Source organism: Rattus norvegicus, chromosome 10 (assembly GCF_036323735.1).
Source record: "Rattus norvegicus strain BN/NHsdMcwi chromosome 10, GRCr8, whole genome shotgun sequence".
Lineage (NCBI taxonomy): Eukaryota > Metazoa > Chordata > Mammalia > Rodentia > Muridae > Rattus > Rattus norvegicus.
Genome location: NC_086028.1, coordinates 19,330,933 through 19,348,336, shown reverse-complemented (window position 1 = coordinate 19,348,336; position 17,404 = coordinate 19,330,933). Strand labels below are relative to the sequence as shown.

At 48.2% G+C, this 17,404-nt stretch overlaps 1 protein-coding gene across 1 annotated transcript in view; it reads left to right on the top strand.

Annotated features, from left to right (window-relative positions):
• Dock2 (dedicator of cytokinesis 2) overlaps window positions 1-16,925 on the top strand; it is a 417,576-nt gene extending 400,651 nt beyond the window's left edge. Inside the window, exons 45-52 of the mRNA NM_001419946.1 lie at window positions 3,990-4,166; window positions 5,492-5,575; window positions 10,809-10,946; window positions 12,120-12,247; window positions 13,008-13,176; window positions 14,142-14,262; window positions 15,210-15,352; window positions 16,227-16,925. Coding sequence (NP_001406875.1) covers window positions 3,990-4,166; window positions 5,492-5,575; window positions 10,809-10,946; window positions 12,120-12,247; window positions 13,008-13,176; window positions 14,142-14,262; window positions 15,210-15,352; window positions 16,227-16,289 — 1,023 coding nt within the window. The 3' untranslated portion in view covers window positions 16,290-16,925. The remainder of the gene's footprint in view (window positions 1-3,989; window positions 4,167-5,491; window positions 5,576-10,808; window positions 10,947-12,119; window positions 12,248-13,007; window positions 13,177-14,141; window positions 14,263-15,209; window positions 15,353-16,226) is intronic.
• Window positions 16,926-17,404: the final 479 nt, after the last annotated feature.

The following is a 17,404-nucleotide window of genomic DNA, read 5'->3' as shown; positions in this document are numbered from 1 at the left end:
CCACTCCCCGGACTGAGAGGATACAAGCTATCACATCACCACTGTGTGTGTCTAGAGGAGTGTTTTAGGATGGACTTTCAGAAAAAGTCCTGCCTATTTGTTGGGGACTCTACCGTGTCCTCAGCCTTAAAGTAGGAGAATGACAATTCAGCTAGGCCATGGGACAACAGTATGATATTGGAGGATCATTATGTATCCTCTCGTCTCACTTTTAAAATTAGGAGCTACAAAGTGTGGAATCTCAGAGCTGCAATGGGTGCCCAAAATCACTGGATCCCAGAGCTATAAACTCAAATCTCTTCCAAGCCCTGTAAGATAAAGTAAATAAAATGTCACATCAGGCTATTCGTAACTGGTAGAGGCTGACCAATGCAAGCAGCCAGCTCTCTCCCTACTGAGTTGACTTTGTGGGAATCCTACTAAGTGCTTGCTGAGTGACAGCATGGCCTGGTAATCTTCGGATTCTTTCCTGATCCCTGTCTGATATACTCTTTTGTATGGGAAGAAGCTGAGGCCAATGGTGAACTTGAACCCTTTAACTGATGTTAGTCATTGATGCCTGCCCTGTGCAGCTCACAGGACTCCTGAGTTGGCTCAAGCAGATGACATAAGTGGGAGGAGCTAGAGCAACTGGAAAGAAGGCTGGCTTACTGGGAATGGAAATCCCTACCCCTTCCCACTCACCTTCATGCTGGTTCCCATGGCATTTTGCCTTAGGAATTAACTGTCCCTTCACAGAGATTTGGACATAAGCTATTTTGCCTGCCCATAGAAACTGAGGATCAGCTCAACATAGATGCCAGAGATCTGAGGTGCTAACATCCCAACAGCCAGTTGATGGCGGGCTTGGTGATACAGTCTGATACGCTTGTGATGGAAGTCCACCTTTGCAGCCAAGAACAGCTCAGTTTCCCTCTCCAACTCTGGCACCCACTGTCCTTGGGCATGCACATTATTAGTTACTTTTATAATCCTGTGATAAAATCCCATGGCCCAATGCAACACATACATTTATTTTGATTTTAGGATTCCAGAGAGATAAGAGTCTGTCATGGGATAGAGGCATGGCAAGAGGCAGCAGACAGGGTAGCAGAGAGAATGAGCTGGAAGGCAGGCAAGGCTATAAACTTTCAAGTCCCACTCCCATTGACATACTTCCTCCAGAGAGTCTGCCCCACTTTCCAAAACAGCGCCACAAACTGGGACCAACTAATCCAAAGCCTGAGCCTATGGGGGGAGGCCTTCTTACTCAGACCACCACAGAGCATCACTTCATATGTCCTTGAGTATGTGCATACTGGCATCTGAGGTGACTGTAAATGGCGCCATCTTTGTTGCCTGGTTTGTGATGAATGGTTGTGATGGTTTTGATTTTGATCTCTGCTGTCAGCAGATGACACCCATGCCTCCCTCCAAGTGCAGCACCCCAAGTTCCACGCACAACTATGTTCTTGCCTTTCTCAAATGCCCATCTGTGGAGAGCCAAAGCTCTTCCCTGCTCAGTCTCTGTTCCTGACAGCTATAATGAGAATTCATGTTTTCGGAACCAGAAATAGTCTCGAACGTGTACAGGCAAGCGAGTCATTAAGCCTTACCATTTCTCTCATGACTCGTTTCAAAGGCTGTTTCTTCCGGACGTGTCCAGTTTGTTGTTGGAATTCAGGTGACGCACTGTGCTCCTCAGCTGAGGGGCAGCTTTTCCTTAGAACTCATTCTGCACCTCAGCCTTCTAAAGTGCCCCAGAGTTGGCTTGCATACAGTACACGAACTTGGACATGGCTCTCCACTTTAGGCATTAGGACAAGCAGTGTTCTCCTCCAGTTCACACTCTTAGTGTTTATGTATGTGTATGTGAGTCAAGGTGCCTGTATGTATGCAGATATGGGTACTATAATTTGGATAATGAATCCAAATTCAATATAATTTGAATAAGATGAATATAGATGTTCCCAAAAAGTCTGAATGTGAAATATTTGTCCCCAAAAGAGTGCTGTTATTAAATACTATGAACCTTTAATAGGAAGTGCCTTGGGGAATTTCTTAGGTTAAGGATTGGGAGCTCCAAATCTCTCACTTTCTCTCCTTGCTTATGATGTGAGAGTCTACACTGACACAACCTTCCCACTGTTGAATCTACTGCCTTTACCTGAGGCCCAACCCAGGGAATTGCCTGATCTCAGACTCTGACCTCCAGAATCATGAGCAAAATAAACCTCTTTTCCTTATAAGGAAAATTGGCACTTAGTTATAGTAGCATGTCACTGACTAATACTATGGGTGACAGAAAGATAATGGTAGTGACAGGAATTCTGCTCCCGGAGCCTTCTCATTGAAGAAACTTCCATCTCTGTTTTAGTTACTTTTGCTGTGAAGAGACACCATGACCAAGACAACTTATAAGGAAAGTGCTTATTGGGGCTCACGATTTCATAAGGTTAGGCCTTCGTGACCATTATAGTGGGAAGCATTACAGCAAGCAGGCATAGTGTTGGAGCAGTAGCTAAGAGTTTACATCTTGACCTGCAAGTTGGAGAGAGAGAAAGAGCTAGCTGGGAATGGCGTAGACTTTTGGAACCTCAAAGCTCATCCCAAGTGGCACATATCCTCCAAGGCTACACCTCCTAATCCTTCCTAAACATTTCCACCTACTGACGACTAAGTATTCAAACACATGAGCCTATGGGGGCCATTCTCATTTAGACCACCACAATCGCTGAGAGCAACTCTCAGAGAAATGGTTGGGGAAGCTGTGTTAGATCAGTAATTATAGAAATAACTTCAGAGTGTGGCTACAGAGGCTGACTGATCCTATCATTCACATGGTAGGGACAAGTAGTGGGGACATTTCTCAAGAGCTGTGCAGTGTCAGATATTGTATTGTCTCAATTAATCTTCACCACACAGCCAATGAGGCAGGCACATCACCATCATGATAGACGATAAACTTAGATCCCTTCCTCCATGAAGGTTTCTCCAATTTCTTATCTCTTCCCTCCCATCCTTTCCCACCAGTGATCTTCCCTTTTCAGAATAACTGATACACCCTGTCCTAATACTTGTATGCATTAATAACAACATTTTCCAATAGGTTCCTGAGGTAGGTGTTCTTACTCCAGTCTTACCGGTGAGTCATCTGGGGCTCACAAGGTGAGGAAACTCGGCCCTGCATCACAAAGATAGAAAACCACAGACCTGAGATTTGGTACTCACTGCTCACCATACCAGGTTGTGGTCAGCAAACCAGGGTCTGTGGTCTGCCTTTCTGCATGCTTCTGCTTTTGTGAAGGCTTTGGTTGGGACAACCACACTTTCCTGTCCAGTTTGCCTGGTCATTGTTTCTGCTCGACAGTAACAGAGTGGAATTGTTGTACCTGAGCCCATCTGGCCTGCCAATCCTAAAATATTTACTCTCTGGCCCCATCGCAGAGATGTTTGCTGACCTCTAGTTTGGTTTTGACTCTGGACCGTAAGCTTCTGCAAACTTCGATGTTTGTCTGTTGTCATTAACACCACTGTTTATCTTAGTTTATGAGAAGTGTGGGGGAAGAGTTCACTGCCATTTCATCTTCCCTCAGACTGGTCTCAGGGCCTGCTGTGTTCCAAACTAGATGCTCCTAGAGCAAGCTCTGTTGATTTCTCTGGCCAGTAGCATACACAATGGCTTCCAACCAGTGTGTGATGAGTTGGTTTGAAGTGCGTTTTATCCAGTTAGCTGGGAGAGAAACCTTCCTGGACGTATTCAACCTCTGAAGTCTTAGCAGAGCCGGCCACTTCCTGCCTGTATTTCCCCAGAGAAATCCTTCTCCTCTAAGCAGAAAGCCAGCCAGCCTGTCCTTGGCCAGGACACAGCCCCCAGAGCTGACTCATTACCCTCAGATCCTGCTGCAGCCTGGGGAGTAGGGGCTGCCTTTGAATTCCTACCCTAGTGAAATCAATGCCAATGATTCTGCCACCCGCTAAGGCTCTAGTGCCAATCTTCTTCTCAACAGACCACAATTAGTCCTCTGGAGAATGCCATCGAGACCATGTCCACAGCCAATGAGAAGATCCTGATGATGATAAACCAGTACCAGAGTGATGAAAGCCTCCCCATCAACCCTCTCTCCATGCTCCTCAACGGGATCGTGGACCCTGCTGTCATGGGAGGCTTCGCCAAGTATGAGAAGGTGAGGGAACTTGGAGTGTATGCCCATGCCCATCCTTGCTTGATCCCAGATGGACAATTAGCTTGGTTGGTCATCAGGTTTCAACCTGAGCTACAGTTTCCTTCTCATCCTGATTCCACACCTGGATGAAGAAGAAGCAATTTCCCAAGGGTCTCCGTTCCCCTGGCACCTCCGGGAAGGTCTGTCTAGATAAGGCTCCGAGGTGACTACAAGCCACAAGCCACAAGCCATGACATTTGGTAAACCCATCTCTTCTACGAAGTTTTGAAATAGCATAGACACAGATTCAGAGAAAGTAAGAAACTCAGAATCTAAACATGCGGAAATCTGGGAGACCAACTCCACAGGCCTAGGCATAGTCTAGATATGCAAGTCATGGGGTCCCTTCTGGAAGCCCCACATATTTGGGCCTAATATTGTGTATTTGACCCACCTGGTGTAGATGGCCAGAGGGAAATACCGTCAGTTATTGGAGTCATAGTTGTAGCCCCTATTGGAAATGGCCGTGTACCAATAAGAACTAGCATGACTCAGAATAAAGAGTCCTGAGCTGCCTTGCAACTATCAGACCCTGAATGAGGGATGAGCTCCTCTTCCTACAAAACCACACTGTGTATTCTCTGTGCTTTGTCACTTTGTGGTGCAAAGGCAAGAATGTCCCGTGTGCACTAGTTCAGAAGCAGGAATAAGCATCACACAGTCAGTCCTTTTGGCTACCCTGACACATCTGTGGTCACTCTTTGTGTAGCCTTCAGGTCTGCTGCTGCAATGTGCCTGCATAGAGTGGTCATGTGATATGGATAGGAACTCAGAAGGGAGGAGTGGAGGAGCCATGAGGGAGTCTGGGAGGCAGGCTTGCACAAGCATGAGGGGAAGGTCTTCTCTCAGCTTTCTCCCTTCAGCCATGATCCCCTGGAGCCTCAGGATCCCTCCCAGGCTCCCTAACACAGGAAGCCCTGCACTAAACCTCCCTCCAACTCAAACCCCCAGAATTTTAGTTCAGTAAAACCCAGTTGGGGCTAGAGACTATATGTCAAGTTCCCCATTTGGAAGTTTCCAGGGGAGCTGCTGCTGGTCCTGGCACCCTATGACCACGGTGGCAGTTCTTCCTTGGAGTCTGCAGCCTATCTCCAGTGGGTGCTGATGTGAAACTCCCAGTTTTAAAAAAAATGCAGCAATGTCAGCTATGGTAAGGTCCACCCCAAAGCCTGGTCCTCGAAGCTTCTCTCCCATCAAGTTTTCTCTCAATGCCAGAGATTGGCTACGTGTCCCACCTGATAAACAAAAGTTCTTAAGTCCCCACCTGTCTCCCATCCCCATTCCAGGCCTTCTTCACTGAAGAGTATAGCAGGGAGCACCCAGAGGACCAGGACAAGCTGAGCCGCCTCAAGGACCTAATTGCATGGCAGGTACAGCTTTGCTGGGCATGGGAACATCCTTCCGGGGCTCTCTTCTTTCCCTTGTTCTCCGGCCCTCCTGACTCCACATGACCTTCTGCTCCTCACCCCTGTTCCTCTTCTGATGCTGGATGACACCCGAGCTGGCTCACCAGAACACCTTACCCTTGGGTGTTGCCTAGTGCCGGGGGCGGGGCAGCAATAGATGCTGTGCTAAAGATGGTTGAGATTGCTTTCTTTGATGTTAAATTCAGGCAGTAGCTTTTCACAGCGGGGCTCAAATGAAAACCACCCCCCCCCCACACACACACATACATCCACCACCAGCTTGCACCAATCAGACAATAGAAGGCTTGCCCCCTCCCCCGCCACCACCTTCCTTCTGAGGCTGACCCAGTTTGTTGCAGATAGCGTGCAGATGGATATCAGGTCCTGCAGATAATTGAGGTCTTTGTTGGGCTGGCTCACGGTCAAAGGGTCCACATCTGCCTGGCTCGGCCAGATTCCAGCCCGAGGACCTGTTATTTGTCTGCCTCTATATCCTTGTCTTGTCGTATTCTTCTTGCCCACTCTTCTTCCCCACCTCCTTCTGTGCATCTGTCCGTGGCTCTTAGAAGCTCTTTGCTTCTCCCCTCTCTGTCATTTGCCTCTCTCTGCCTCCCACACCCTCACATCTTCCTCCTCCTCTCTGCCTTTTCTTTGCTCTCCCTTTCTCTTTTATTTCTCTCTCTCTCTCTTTTTTTCCAAAGAAGAAACAATCTGCTGGATCCCCTCAGTTAGGGGCTTTCAAAGAACCAGACCCTTCCTCCTTTTAGTCTTTGGCAGCCTCCTCAGACGCCTGCTGGGTCTGGGCTCTTTGCAAATGGTGCACTGTTGGACACAGGAGGGGTAAGATGGTGAGGAGTGAGCAGAGGCCTGGGGCCAGGAGTAGCAGTCTGCAGGCTGTCCACCCCTCCTCCCTACTCCTTGCCAGTCACCATGCAAAGAGGATCACGCCTTCCTTGGTACGGGGTTTGGTTACTCCAGGGAAATCAGGGACTAAGAAGCGTTGGGTGCAGACTCTTTTCTTAAAATAAGTATTCCTAATTCAGGTCCTTCCCTGCCTCTGCCAATTTATGCAAAGTGGGACTTTAAAAATGAAACGCTGAGCGGGCGCTGCAGACACGCTTTCCCTGAATGCATTAGGTGTGTCTGGAATTTTCTCTCTGTTTCCCACTCTGTGCCACCCATGAAACTTAAATATTCCTCAAGTGTCTCCATCTTCCTGGGGCCAGCTGTATCCCTCAGTACTCAAATAATGTTACTTCCCTTGCTGAGAAGCAGGAAGGGTCCCTTCCCTCCTAGAGCATCCAGAGAGGACTACCAGGTCTCACTTATTGACTGTGTGCTGCTAGTGGGACTCTGCCAGGAGCCTGTTCTCAACTGGTTAGTTCTCCATGCCAAATCCACTGTCTTCAGAGGATGGGGCTTAGCCTTACAGAGCAGTTGTTGCAGGCTACACCTTCTAAGAACATTCTTCCCAAGTGTTGGCGCTGATTAGGATTCCAAACACATGAGAGACTAAAAGCAGCTTGCATTAGATATCACTGCCTCAAAGTTTATGAGGCATATTTGAGAAGCGCCCCCTAGTGTCTACCTCTTCCATAGCAAGACCTATGGCTCCCAAAGCCACAGGTTACAGAGGCCATTCAATAATCCCAGAGGAAAGTGCCCTGAGCCATGCCTCTCTCCTACTGTGTCCAGGAGCTCTAACTACGGCACGCACGGTCATTCAGATAGTGTGGTCCTGCTGTGTAGGTGCTGTGGTGTTCTTGTCATTACACTCAGCACATCAGCTGGTATGTTTCTCTTCCACCCACTCTCAGAGCCCTTGTTTAGTGAGCCCCACACTGTGTCCCAGGCACAGTGCCAGGCTACACAGAAATACGGATGGGCAAACCCGAGCCTTCCCATTAGAGCTTCACTCCAGGGATGGCATTGTTTTGCAACGCTACACTCACATTGGGGATTTTCTAAAGACTCCAGGACCTTAGACTTTAAAGGGAAACAGGACTTTTATTAAACCAGAGGAAGCTGAAGTCTTCAATATGCAGTTTTTATCAGAATTCGTAGGTTTTGAGATTGGGATCTTGCTAGCGGTTCTTTGTAAAGCTCTGATTGCATGGGACAACGTCTATGGCGTATTATTCTCTCAAGCTTTCTGTTGTGAAGCGTTACATATAGGAAAGTGCATATGCAAATATGGTTCCTTGGTTTAGTACCAAGCATCTATAGACATCACACCCCCAATGCTGCCACACACACCTAGATGTGATAGGCTTCTCTGGCACCCCTCAGGCTGCCTGTGTAGTCCTATAGTCATTACTAGCCCTCAGCTAGGCTGGCCACTCTCCTGCTTTTATAGAAATTACTTCCTAGCATTTTAAAAAGAGCTCCGCTCCCCAAGCATGCATTCCTAGGCACCAGAGTTTGCCCTGGATTCCTGCTGACCTCTATAGAATTGGAACCACCATGGACAGATCTTCCTGTCGGTTAGGCTTGTGAAGTTTGCTCATTTCATTGCACCTTGGTATCTTTTTTCCATGCTGTCTAGAAGCCTACACGGATAGACCTTGCGATGATGCCAAATGTATTAATTTCTGTGCTCATTAGAATTAGGTTATTTTCAACTTAGTTGGGGCTCTGGCTGTATCTTTGTTGGGTGTGTTTAGACCTGGAAATGCTTGGTAATCAATTTTGCTGGAAATGTAGCTTTAGTATCTATTGCTAAATTCTATCAGCAAAGGTTAACTTTTCAACGTCATAGAAGTAAAACACACAACTCATCCTATTATGAGTCCATCTTCTTTTTCATACCCTTAAAATTCACTGGGTTGCCTGACCTATCAAAGATTTGACGTTCTCTAAATTTTGCCTTGTAAGTATATAGCATACAAATAATAGATCCATTTATCGATCCGTCCTCCTGTTGGTAAATGGGTGTACATTCCATTCCCTCAAGGTACATGTAAGAGTAGAATTGCTGGTTCATTCAAGTCCAGCCTTCCTGGATATAAGAAACAGTTTTTCAAGGTGTCCGTACCAGCTTCCCTGTTTGCCAGCAGACCTGAGGAGAGTCTGAATCCCTCTCCGTTCCCACTCACACACATACATAATCACTCACATAAAACAAAAGTTACCCTTAAAAATTATTACACCATATTGTGTTATCCTTTCTGATCCTCAGAATAGATGGCAAGGTAAACCTCAGAGGCTGTACGCATAGACGGAGACTGAACAATGCCCTTTTAAATGACAGAGGGATCGTTGAGGATGTGAGAAAGGACATTATAACAATCCCTCGAACCGAATAAAAACAGAAGTACAATGTACCCAAACCCATGGGATTTGGCAAAATGTCTATTGTGAAAGAGTGGCGTGCTCACACAGGAAAATGTGTATTCCAAAGCTCTGATGGAGTGTTCTGTGGATGTTGAAGTCTAGCTGATCTGTAGTTTAACACCCATAATTCTTTGCTGGCTTCTCTTAGCCTGGTTGGCCTGCGTGCTTGTCACTGGGCATCCTTGCCCCTCCCTCCTCCCTCTTCACACCTGGAGATTGATGACCAATTTCCTGTCTTATCTAAAGTGTAACACTAAAGCCATATTATCTTTATGGAAGACTCCTCTGGTAATACTTTTAACGGAGCATCTTAAGCTTTCCGTAGACTTTCCTCCACATCCGTCTGTCCCTTTGTTCCCATGCTCCCTATCCTGCCTGTTAATTTTGGGTGAGTTTTTTGCAGTGCCTGGTGACCCCTGCAGATTCCTCCGAATTCCCAGTGAAGCTAATTGGAATCAGTATGCCAGGGAGAAGGGTCATCTGTCAGCAAGGTGGCCTTATTGCCTGGCAACTAAGTGACCCCCACGTTTGAACCTGCGCACCTACACGGGTCACTTGTACTCTCTAGAAGCAGATTCTTCCACGTGGTCAGCGGGAAGATGATCTGGTTGCCACGCTGGGCCATCTGGGCGCCGTGCAGTGGTCATCGCTCCACTCCTAAGCCATTTTCTTTTCATCTGCTTGTTTTCAGTCTGGGGGCGGCTGCTCCTCCCCCCTCGTACCTTCGGGTACAGTGCCCCCTGAGTCCCAGGTTTCATGATCTAGTTGTTTTAGAGGACAAGTTTCTGGTTCTTGAGAAAGGAGGAGCGCATTACACCTAGCTGCAAGGTGAAGCGATGGGCACCTTGGGCATGGATCTAAACCTCAGCTTTCCCGGGACAGCCTTGCCTCTGCCCCCCAGTGCCTCCTTCATTCCTAGAAGCAGGATGGCCTCTTCTAACCACCAACTCCCTCCTCTGCTCTCGAAGGTCAGTTACAGCCTCCAGCTACCTTCCTCCTGCCCATGCGCGGCACGCTTACAGCTGAGTGCCCATCTCACTGCAGAGTGTGTGTCTCCCTGCACGTCTCGTCTCTCAAGACAGCTAAGAGAAGGAGACAGAAATGGCTTTACCCCACCCTGGTGGAGATGCTCGTTTCTCTAAAAAGGTTCTATCCCCTATCTTGGCTGTCTTAGCTATTTTACCAGAGGGCCGTGCAATTAAGTTTCTCAAACTTTCCTTGGAGCCTTGAGCCCTGCGGCTCTGTTCCTCCCCTTCCAGGTCTCTGAGGTTCCGTGCTCTGACCTCCTTCGTGGATAAGACAAACTGTGTCTCTCTCTACCCACTCTTCCCTCATCTCATGTCTTCCTGGGGTGTGGCAACACTGTCTAGAAACTCTCTACTAATAAAAGAACTTTCTGATACCAGCACACTCATAGCAGCTATGAAAAGTATAATTGGGCCCCACGGTGTAAGAAGGGGCTGTGGCCTCTCTTCCCTTCTCGCTCTTCCCTGTTGCCTGACTTCTTATCTTCATAATTTCACTTTTTTTACTCCTGAATACTTCTTAAACAAAACTGTGAGGCAAAGCCCTGGAGAGTCCCTCTTTCTGTTCTCTGAACTCCGACACGTTGCAGAGTTTTTTGAGGACTCAGACTTCCCCATGTCTGTGGCTTCTAATGCCCGGGACAAGGACAAGTCTGGGTAAACTAGAGCATCTGGGGTCATTGTTACCCTCCATTATAAATCCCAAGGCTATACCTGTCCAGGGACCATGTGGGTCTCGGAGCACCTGAAGGCCCTTGAGGAAGCGTTAACAAGTCAACTTGAGCTCCTGAGCCAGCCCCCCTTAGCTGAGGGCCATGGCTTGCTACCTCTCTCTTCAGATCCCCTTCCTGGGAGCAGGAATTAAGATTCACGAGAAAAGGGTGTCAGACAACCTGCGCCCCTTCCATGACCGGATGGAGGAGTGCTTCAAGAACCTGAAAATGAAGGTGGAAAAGGAGTATGGTGTCCGAGAGATGGTATGAGTGATCCCTGTGACTGGGGACGGGGAGGGTTGTGGGAATAAGAGCTGAAAGGGGCTGGCCATGGGGGAACTTTCCTATATGCCTAGACCTTTGAAAATCACCCCTAAAGGTAAACCAGTCATAATTGGACCTATGGAACTATCGCTTACTCAAGAGAATGTAGTTATAAAGGCTACATTAATGGAACACCTACTACGTGCTCAGCCTTCTATAAATACAGTTGATATATATCAAGTGATTAATATAAGCAGATTGTGCAATACTTTTAAAGTCCATATATATATGTATATATACACACACACATATATATATTACATATACACATACACATATATACACACACATATACACACACACATATATATATACACAAACAGATATATACATACACACACACATATATATACACACAAATAGATATATATGTACACACACACACACACATATACACACACATTATATATGGGTAGATTCCATGTGTTTTCAGATTACACTTTCAACTTAACAGCAGACTTAGCAGGATGTGACCTCATACACTGAGGAGCTTCTGTACGGAGGCTTTCAGATGAGGCCACCAATCACGAGTAGCTAGGTGAGGGTCACACAGGGCGAGGGAGGAGAGGATCCAAGACAGGGAACTTCCGTGTTATCAGGACACATCACCCTCTGGCATATTGGCATGTGATCACCTACCAGGGAGCTCACTAGAGCTCAAGTGTGGAGAATCTTTCCAAAGCTTGCACTACTCAGCCAGGATTGAGTGAATCATTAGTCCCGGGCTGGAGGTTCATCTCTGTTCCTTGTCTCCTCTCTGGAGGTTGTGTTGATAATATGTGACTCAAAGTCTTATCCCTGTAACAAGAGGGTTGGTCTCTCTGGCACAGGCCAGCCCCATCCCAAGCCCTCTCATTAGCATGAAGAAAGATGGTTTGTGAGGTCACTGAATAATAGAGATGCTGTCTCGATTGGGGAAACTTAAGGACGTAAGGACTAGTGATTGCTCTCCTGGGATTGAGGCTGCTAGTGTTTATCCTGCAGCCCTGTGGTCCTGCTGGCTGGGAACTTTGCACCGATGCCCTGTCCACACTTCCACCCTCCCCAGAGGAGGGAAGGCCCAGGCTGCAAAGCTCTACTCCTCTGGATGCTCACCACCTGTTCTACCTGCAGCCTGACTTTGACGACCGGAGACTGGGCCGCCCCAGGTCCATGCTGCGTTCCTATAGGCAGATGTCCATCATCTCCCTGGCCTCCATGAATTCTGACTGCAGCACCCCCAGCAAGGTCGTCTCAGAAAGGTAAGCCTTTTCCTGGAGCTCCTGGAGCGGGCTTCCTTTCCATTCACTTTAAAGCCTTTCCCCAGCGGGAACCTCAGGGAAGCCTTGGAGTCACTCAGCAGGTCCCGCCTTGTCTGGTGCCATTTTTAAGAAAGCATCCTTGACAGTGGAGACAGGCTGGTGGCTTTCCAAAGCCCCCAGAATTAACTGCAACCACCACCTCAATTCCCTCCCAACCTGCTACTGCCACTGCCACTGGATTTCTTGCCCACTGATGCAGCCAGCATCCCTCTCCCAGCCTGCATTGTACATGGTTTTTCCTCTAACGGGGTCCAGTGCTCCCTATATCACTCCCATAGTAGCATGGCTCCCACACCACCATCTCCCCTACTAAACATCTCTGTTTGCATCATAGATACCACGTGCTTACCATTCAGGCACTGGGGCCACCGTTCCCCTCTTACTGAGCAAATGATGACTCAGAGAAGTCGAGAGACTAATCAGGGTCATTCAGCTAAAAGAGCAGCAGTGCCTGGATTTGAACCCAGATCTATATTCTAACTGTGTCACCTCCTTGCCATGTCTCTTGATTTCAGTCATCCGACCATTCTAATCTCCATCTTGAATGTCTGTGGGCGAGCAACTTCTAATTTGCTATCAAGATAACTGATCAGGCCCCCAGCCCTGCCGTGATAGCCAAGTCAGCACGAAAGTCCTTTTAGGTCCCCGATGTCCCTCTCAGGTTCTAACAAGTTTCCACTGCTCCTCCCCTGCCCTTCAGCTTTGATCTAGAGTCAGTGACACCCAAGACTCCCAAAGTGGAGGAGGAGCCCATCTCCCCAGGGAGCACTCTGCCAGAGGTCAAGCTGAGGAGATCCAAGAAAAGGACCAAGAGGAGCAGCGTGGTGTTTGCAGACGAGAAGGCAGCAGCGGAGTCAGAACTGAAGCGGGTGAGCAAAGGTGCCCGGTCCTCCCCAGCTCTTCTTCAGAACATTGTGCCAGGCAGCCCAGACCTCCTGAGAGGGTGGACTGGAGCCTGGCTCACGCACTGCACTGGGTCTTAGAGGAAGGAAGCTGTCCAATAGGAAGTAGTGCTTCCTCCATAGGCAGGATTTGAACCCAAGCCATCGGACTCTAGAGCTTGAACATCCAGTACAGGGGAGAGCAGCCACCTTGGCCCTCAACCAAACGTTCTATATAAAATATATAGAGAATTATTTGTAAATATACTATATATTGAGTAAAACACAACCATATATATTGTTATAGATAGTAAAATGATTTAATCATTCTTTGGAGGGCGGCTGAGGCCAGATGAGTATAATGAGTTGGAGGGTAACCTATGCTTCATAGTGAGTTTCAGGGCAGCCTCATCTACAGAGTAAGCCCTTATCTCAAAAAGAATCTCAACACTAATAACTACTAAGAAAGAGATTCGGCATCATGCAGCCCTGTGCTCGACGGAAAGTTTTATTGAAAGGATGCTGCAGTCCAGCAAGGGAGTGAGAGCATCAGCCATTACCACAGGGGTGGGGCTGGTGAGAGGGCGGGGCCAGCTGATGCCTTCTGGTGAAGAAAAAAAAAATCCCATAAACATCCTCGTGGGCCTCTGAAGGACGGGCACATCTTCTACGCTCCAGGACTCTGCAAAACACCATTCACCCGATAGTCTAACTGAACAGACCCTCTCCTGCACTCCTAGTGTTATATAATATGCAGCCTACACAGACATATTAGACAGACCAACACGGGATGGTATAAAGCAGAACCAAAAGACTGAGTGTGCTGCAAGGCCCATAGATGCCACTTTAAGTACTTTCCCCTGACCTTGGAGGACCTATAGTTGCTGTATGCTAAGCCCTTATGGTCTGTTGTGTTTGTGTGTATGTGTCTCTGTGTGTTATATCATCTGTAGCTTTCTAGAAAGCACGAGTTCATGAGTGACACCAATCTCTCGGAGCATGCAACCGTCCCCACCAGGGTGTCTGTCCTCTCTCAGATGAGTTTTGCCAGCCAGTCCATGCCCACCATCCCAGGTATGTATTTCCCACTACCAACCTGGGGAAAGAGGTAGTGTGGGTTGCCAAGCTGTCAGGGAGAGGAAGGATGGGAACTACTTGTACAGAGCAAGGCAGGCTGGGTGGCTTCTGGACTCTCTCAACATCCCCCATTAAGAAGGCCATGGGATCAAGCTCTACTTGGCGCAGAAGTCTGCTGTCCCTCTGGGACCACTCCCTACCGTGAATCCCTGCGTTTGCAGGCAGCAGATTCCCTCAGGCTCAGGAGTGTGCCTTTGACGTATCTCCAAGGTCCTTGGCACTTCTGCTGACCAGAAAGACTACTTCAAAATTTACAAAGTTTGCCACAGCACCTAATGGCTGTGGTGTTCAGTGTACAGATGACACCTGTGCCCATGTCTGACTGTTCGAGGATGCCCACAGCCCCCAGTTACTTCCCATTAGAAGAGGGAGGCCCACCTTCAGTCAGGAACTCAGCATCTATGCATCTAATTCTGGTGTGTGCTGCTCCATGCAGGCTCTGTGCAGAGGGCTGGGCAGACTAGAACAAGGGAGTTCTGGTGCTGCCCCCTTGGGGCCGAATAGCGCATGGCAGTAAAGACATCAGCTCCAGCTTGGCCCTGCCCTAACTCATTATCCCCACCCCCTATACCACGGCACCCACCCACGATGTGGAAAACACCACCATCCTCATCGTGGCACATTCAAACCAGTGCACTGAATGTCAGATTCCCGTGCAGATCAGTCAGTGGAAGGCGAGGTCAGACTCAGCACCCTGAAGACATGAGCCCAAGTGGCCCAGGACCCTCCCCTTCTCATCCCCTTTCCATCTGGATCCATTTGGACAAGGCTTTGCCAAGGGCCAGGAGACACCCAAAGAGCAGCCCGAGGCTTAAGATACCCACCCTGTCCACTGGGATCTCCTCTCTCCTGTACCCACTCACTCACGTCTGACTCCCTTCTAGCCCTCACACTCTCGGTGGCAGGCGTGCCTGGGTTGGATGAGGCCAGCACATCTCCCCGCCTGAGTCAGACCTTCTTCCAAGTCTCAGACAGTGACAAGAAGACCCTGAAAAAGAAGAAAGTCAATCAGTTCTTCAAGACCATGGTGAGGATGCCAAGGGCTGGAAAGAGAGGGAATGCTGAGGGGATATTTATAGAGAGAGAGCAACTGAAGGAAAAATGGGGAGAGTCTACACACTGTTTGCCTGTGGGCATGTGTCCTTGGCTACTCCCTAAGGGGTATGGCCAGGGATCCTAAGTCGAGGGCAACTGTCTAGCCATGCCCACCGTGAAGTGCTCCTTGGGGCTTCTAGTAACTCCTGTGAGCAAGAGTTACCCCAGTTCTGGTGGAGTAGAGGCTTCTGGACCTCAGAACCAGTGGGTAGCTAACCCTGACGTAAGCATTCCTTTAGAGCTCCTCTCTGAGCAGCCAACTATCTTCAGAAGCCAACAGAACTTTTTGGGGGTTGGGGTTGGGGTGACAAAGCACTTTCCTATGCTTCTTACATTACAAAAACCCTTCAAATTAAAAGTTGGTTTTGAATTACTGACTCTTGAAGTCCCACCTCCTGTTGTCACCCTGTCAGTCCTCATCTGGGATCAAGAAGGTACAGACGCACTTCCGATCCTCCAGGCGCTATGAATCAGAGCAGAGACACTATAAAAATCACAAGTTGCCTGAGAGGCTGTGTGAGTGAGTCAGGCATCATGCTAAGCACTTCCCCATCGTTATACTGTTTGATCCTTCCCTGTTCCAGGATGGTTTTTGTCAGGCTCACGGAGTTAGCTAAGCTATGTGCAGAGCTAGCAAGGGGTCTATGAAACTTCCCCAAATCAGCTTTCTGACAAAACTCAAGGTCGTTGCAATGTCCAATCACTTGTCTTTAGGCATGAGTCAAGATTGTGGGGTCTGGGGTGCTCCCTGATGGTGCACATACAAATCCCATCTTGCTGACATGTTTGTGTATCTTCCCACAAAGCTGGCTAGCAAGTCGGGTGAAGAAAGCAAGCAGATCCCAGACATCCTGTCCACAGACATGTGAGGCACTGCTGAGCCAAGCCCTGTGGAGTTCCAGCAGGGAAGCATGCACATGACCTTGGAGTTCCACAAGGAGACAAGGCTTTAAAAGAGACAGATGATCCCAAGGGGCCCCCAGAACTCAAGTGATGACAAGCCTCGCATCTTCTGTGGCCACCACCAACAGTGATGGATGGCTCAACAGACAAAGACTCACCACCACCACCACCACCACCACCACCACCACCACCACCACCACCACCATCACCATGGATTCTTGGACTTCAAGGAGCCAGCCAGTGCTGGATGAATGTTCTCCCCAGCATTCAAGGGACACAGGTCATAACTCAAATTCACAGCTAGGAGGAGCTGTCTTTTGTTTTCTTTCCTAAGTCTCAGCACTTGAAAGAACTGATTTAAAATGTTTTGTTTTGGGGCTGAGGATTTAGCTCAGTGGTAGAGCGCTTACCTAGGAAGCACAAGGCCCTGGGTTCGGTCCCCAGCTCCGAAAAAAAGAACCAAAAAAAAAAATGTTTTGTTTTCGATTAACATTTTTATACTTTTACATTTTTTTTTAAATAAGCCCCTTGCTACTCCATCACCTTCAAACTGCCGCTCTTCCTTACCGTCATTAAAAAAATGATGCCATGGCTCAAATGAACCTCGTTGTCTGAGTCTCTTACTGAAGGACTGGGAAGAGAGTTCCCAGGGTGGGAGGAGCCCTGGGGACCAGAGCAGGAAGGCTTATGTTGACTCATCTCAATGCCATGTTTTCTCTCCTGGCTCAGGCAACCTCAAGAATCTTCTCTGGTGTCTCTAAGTTACATGAGCAGGTCAAAAGTGGTGTCTGTCTTGGAGAGATGCCTATCTGTGAAATCATGAGGATGTCCATTGTCAGGTTTCTCGGATGAGGTTGAAGGAAGAGGAGGGGAACTGAGAACCACTCCAACCTCTCCCACGACAGAGAGCAGAGCTGTGTAGAGCGGAACCTGAGCATACGGCTATGCTTTTGTGGTAGTCAACGAATGGCGATGCAGGGTTCAGAACTAGGGGAGGATGGGCATTTCTTAGATGCTAAGCCACTGGGATTTAGTGAAGAGTAAGAAAGAATTATTTTAAAAAAATTACTTCCTAAAGCTT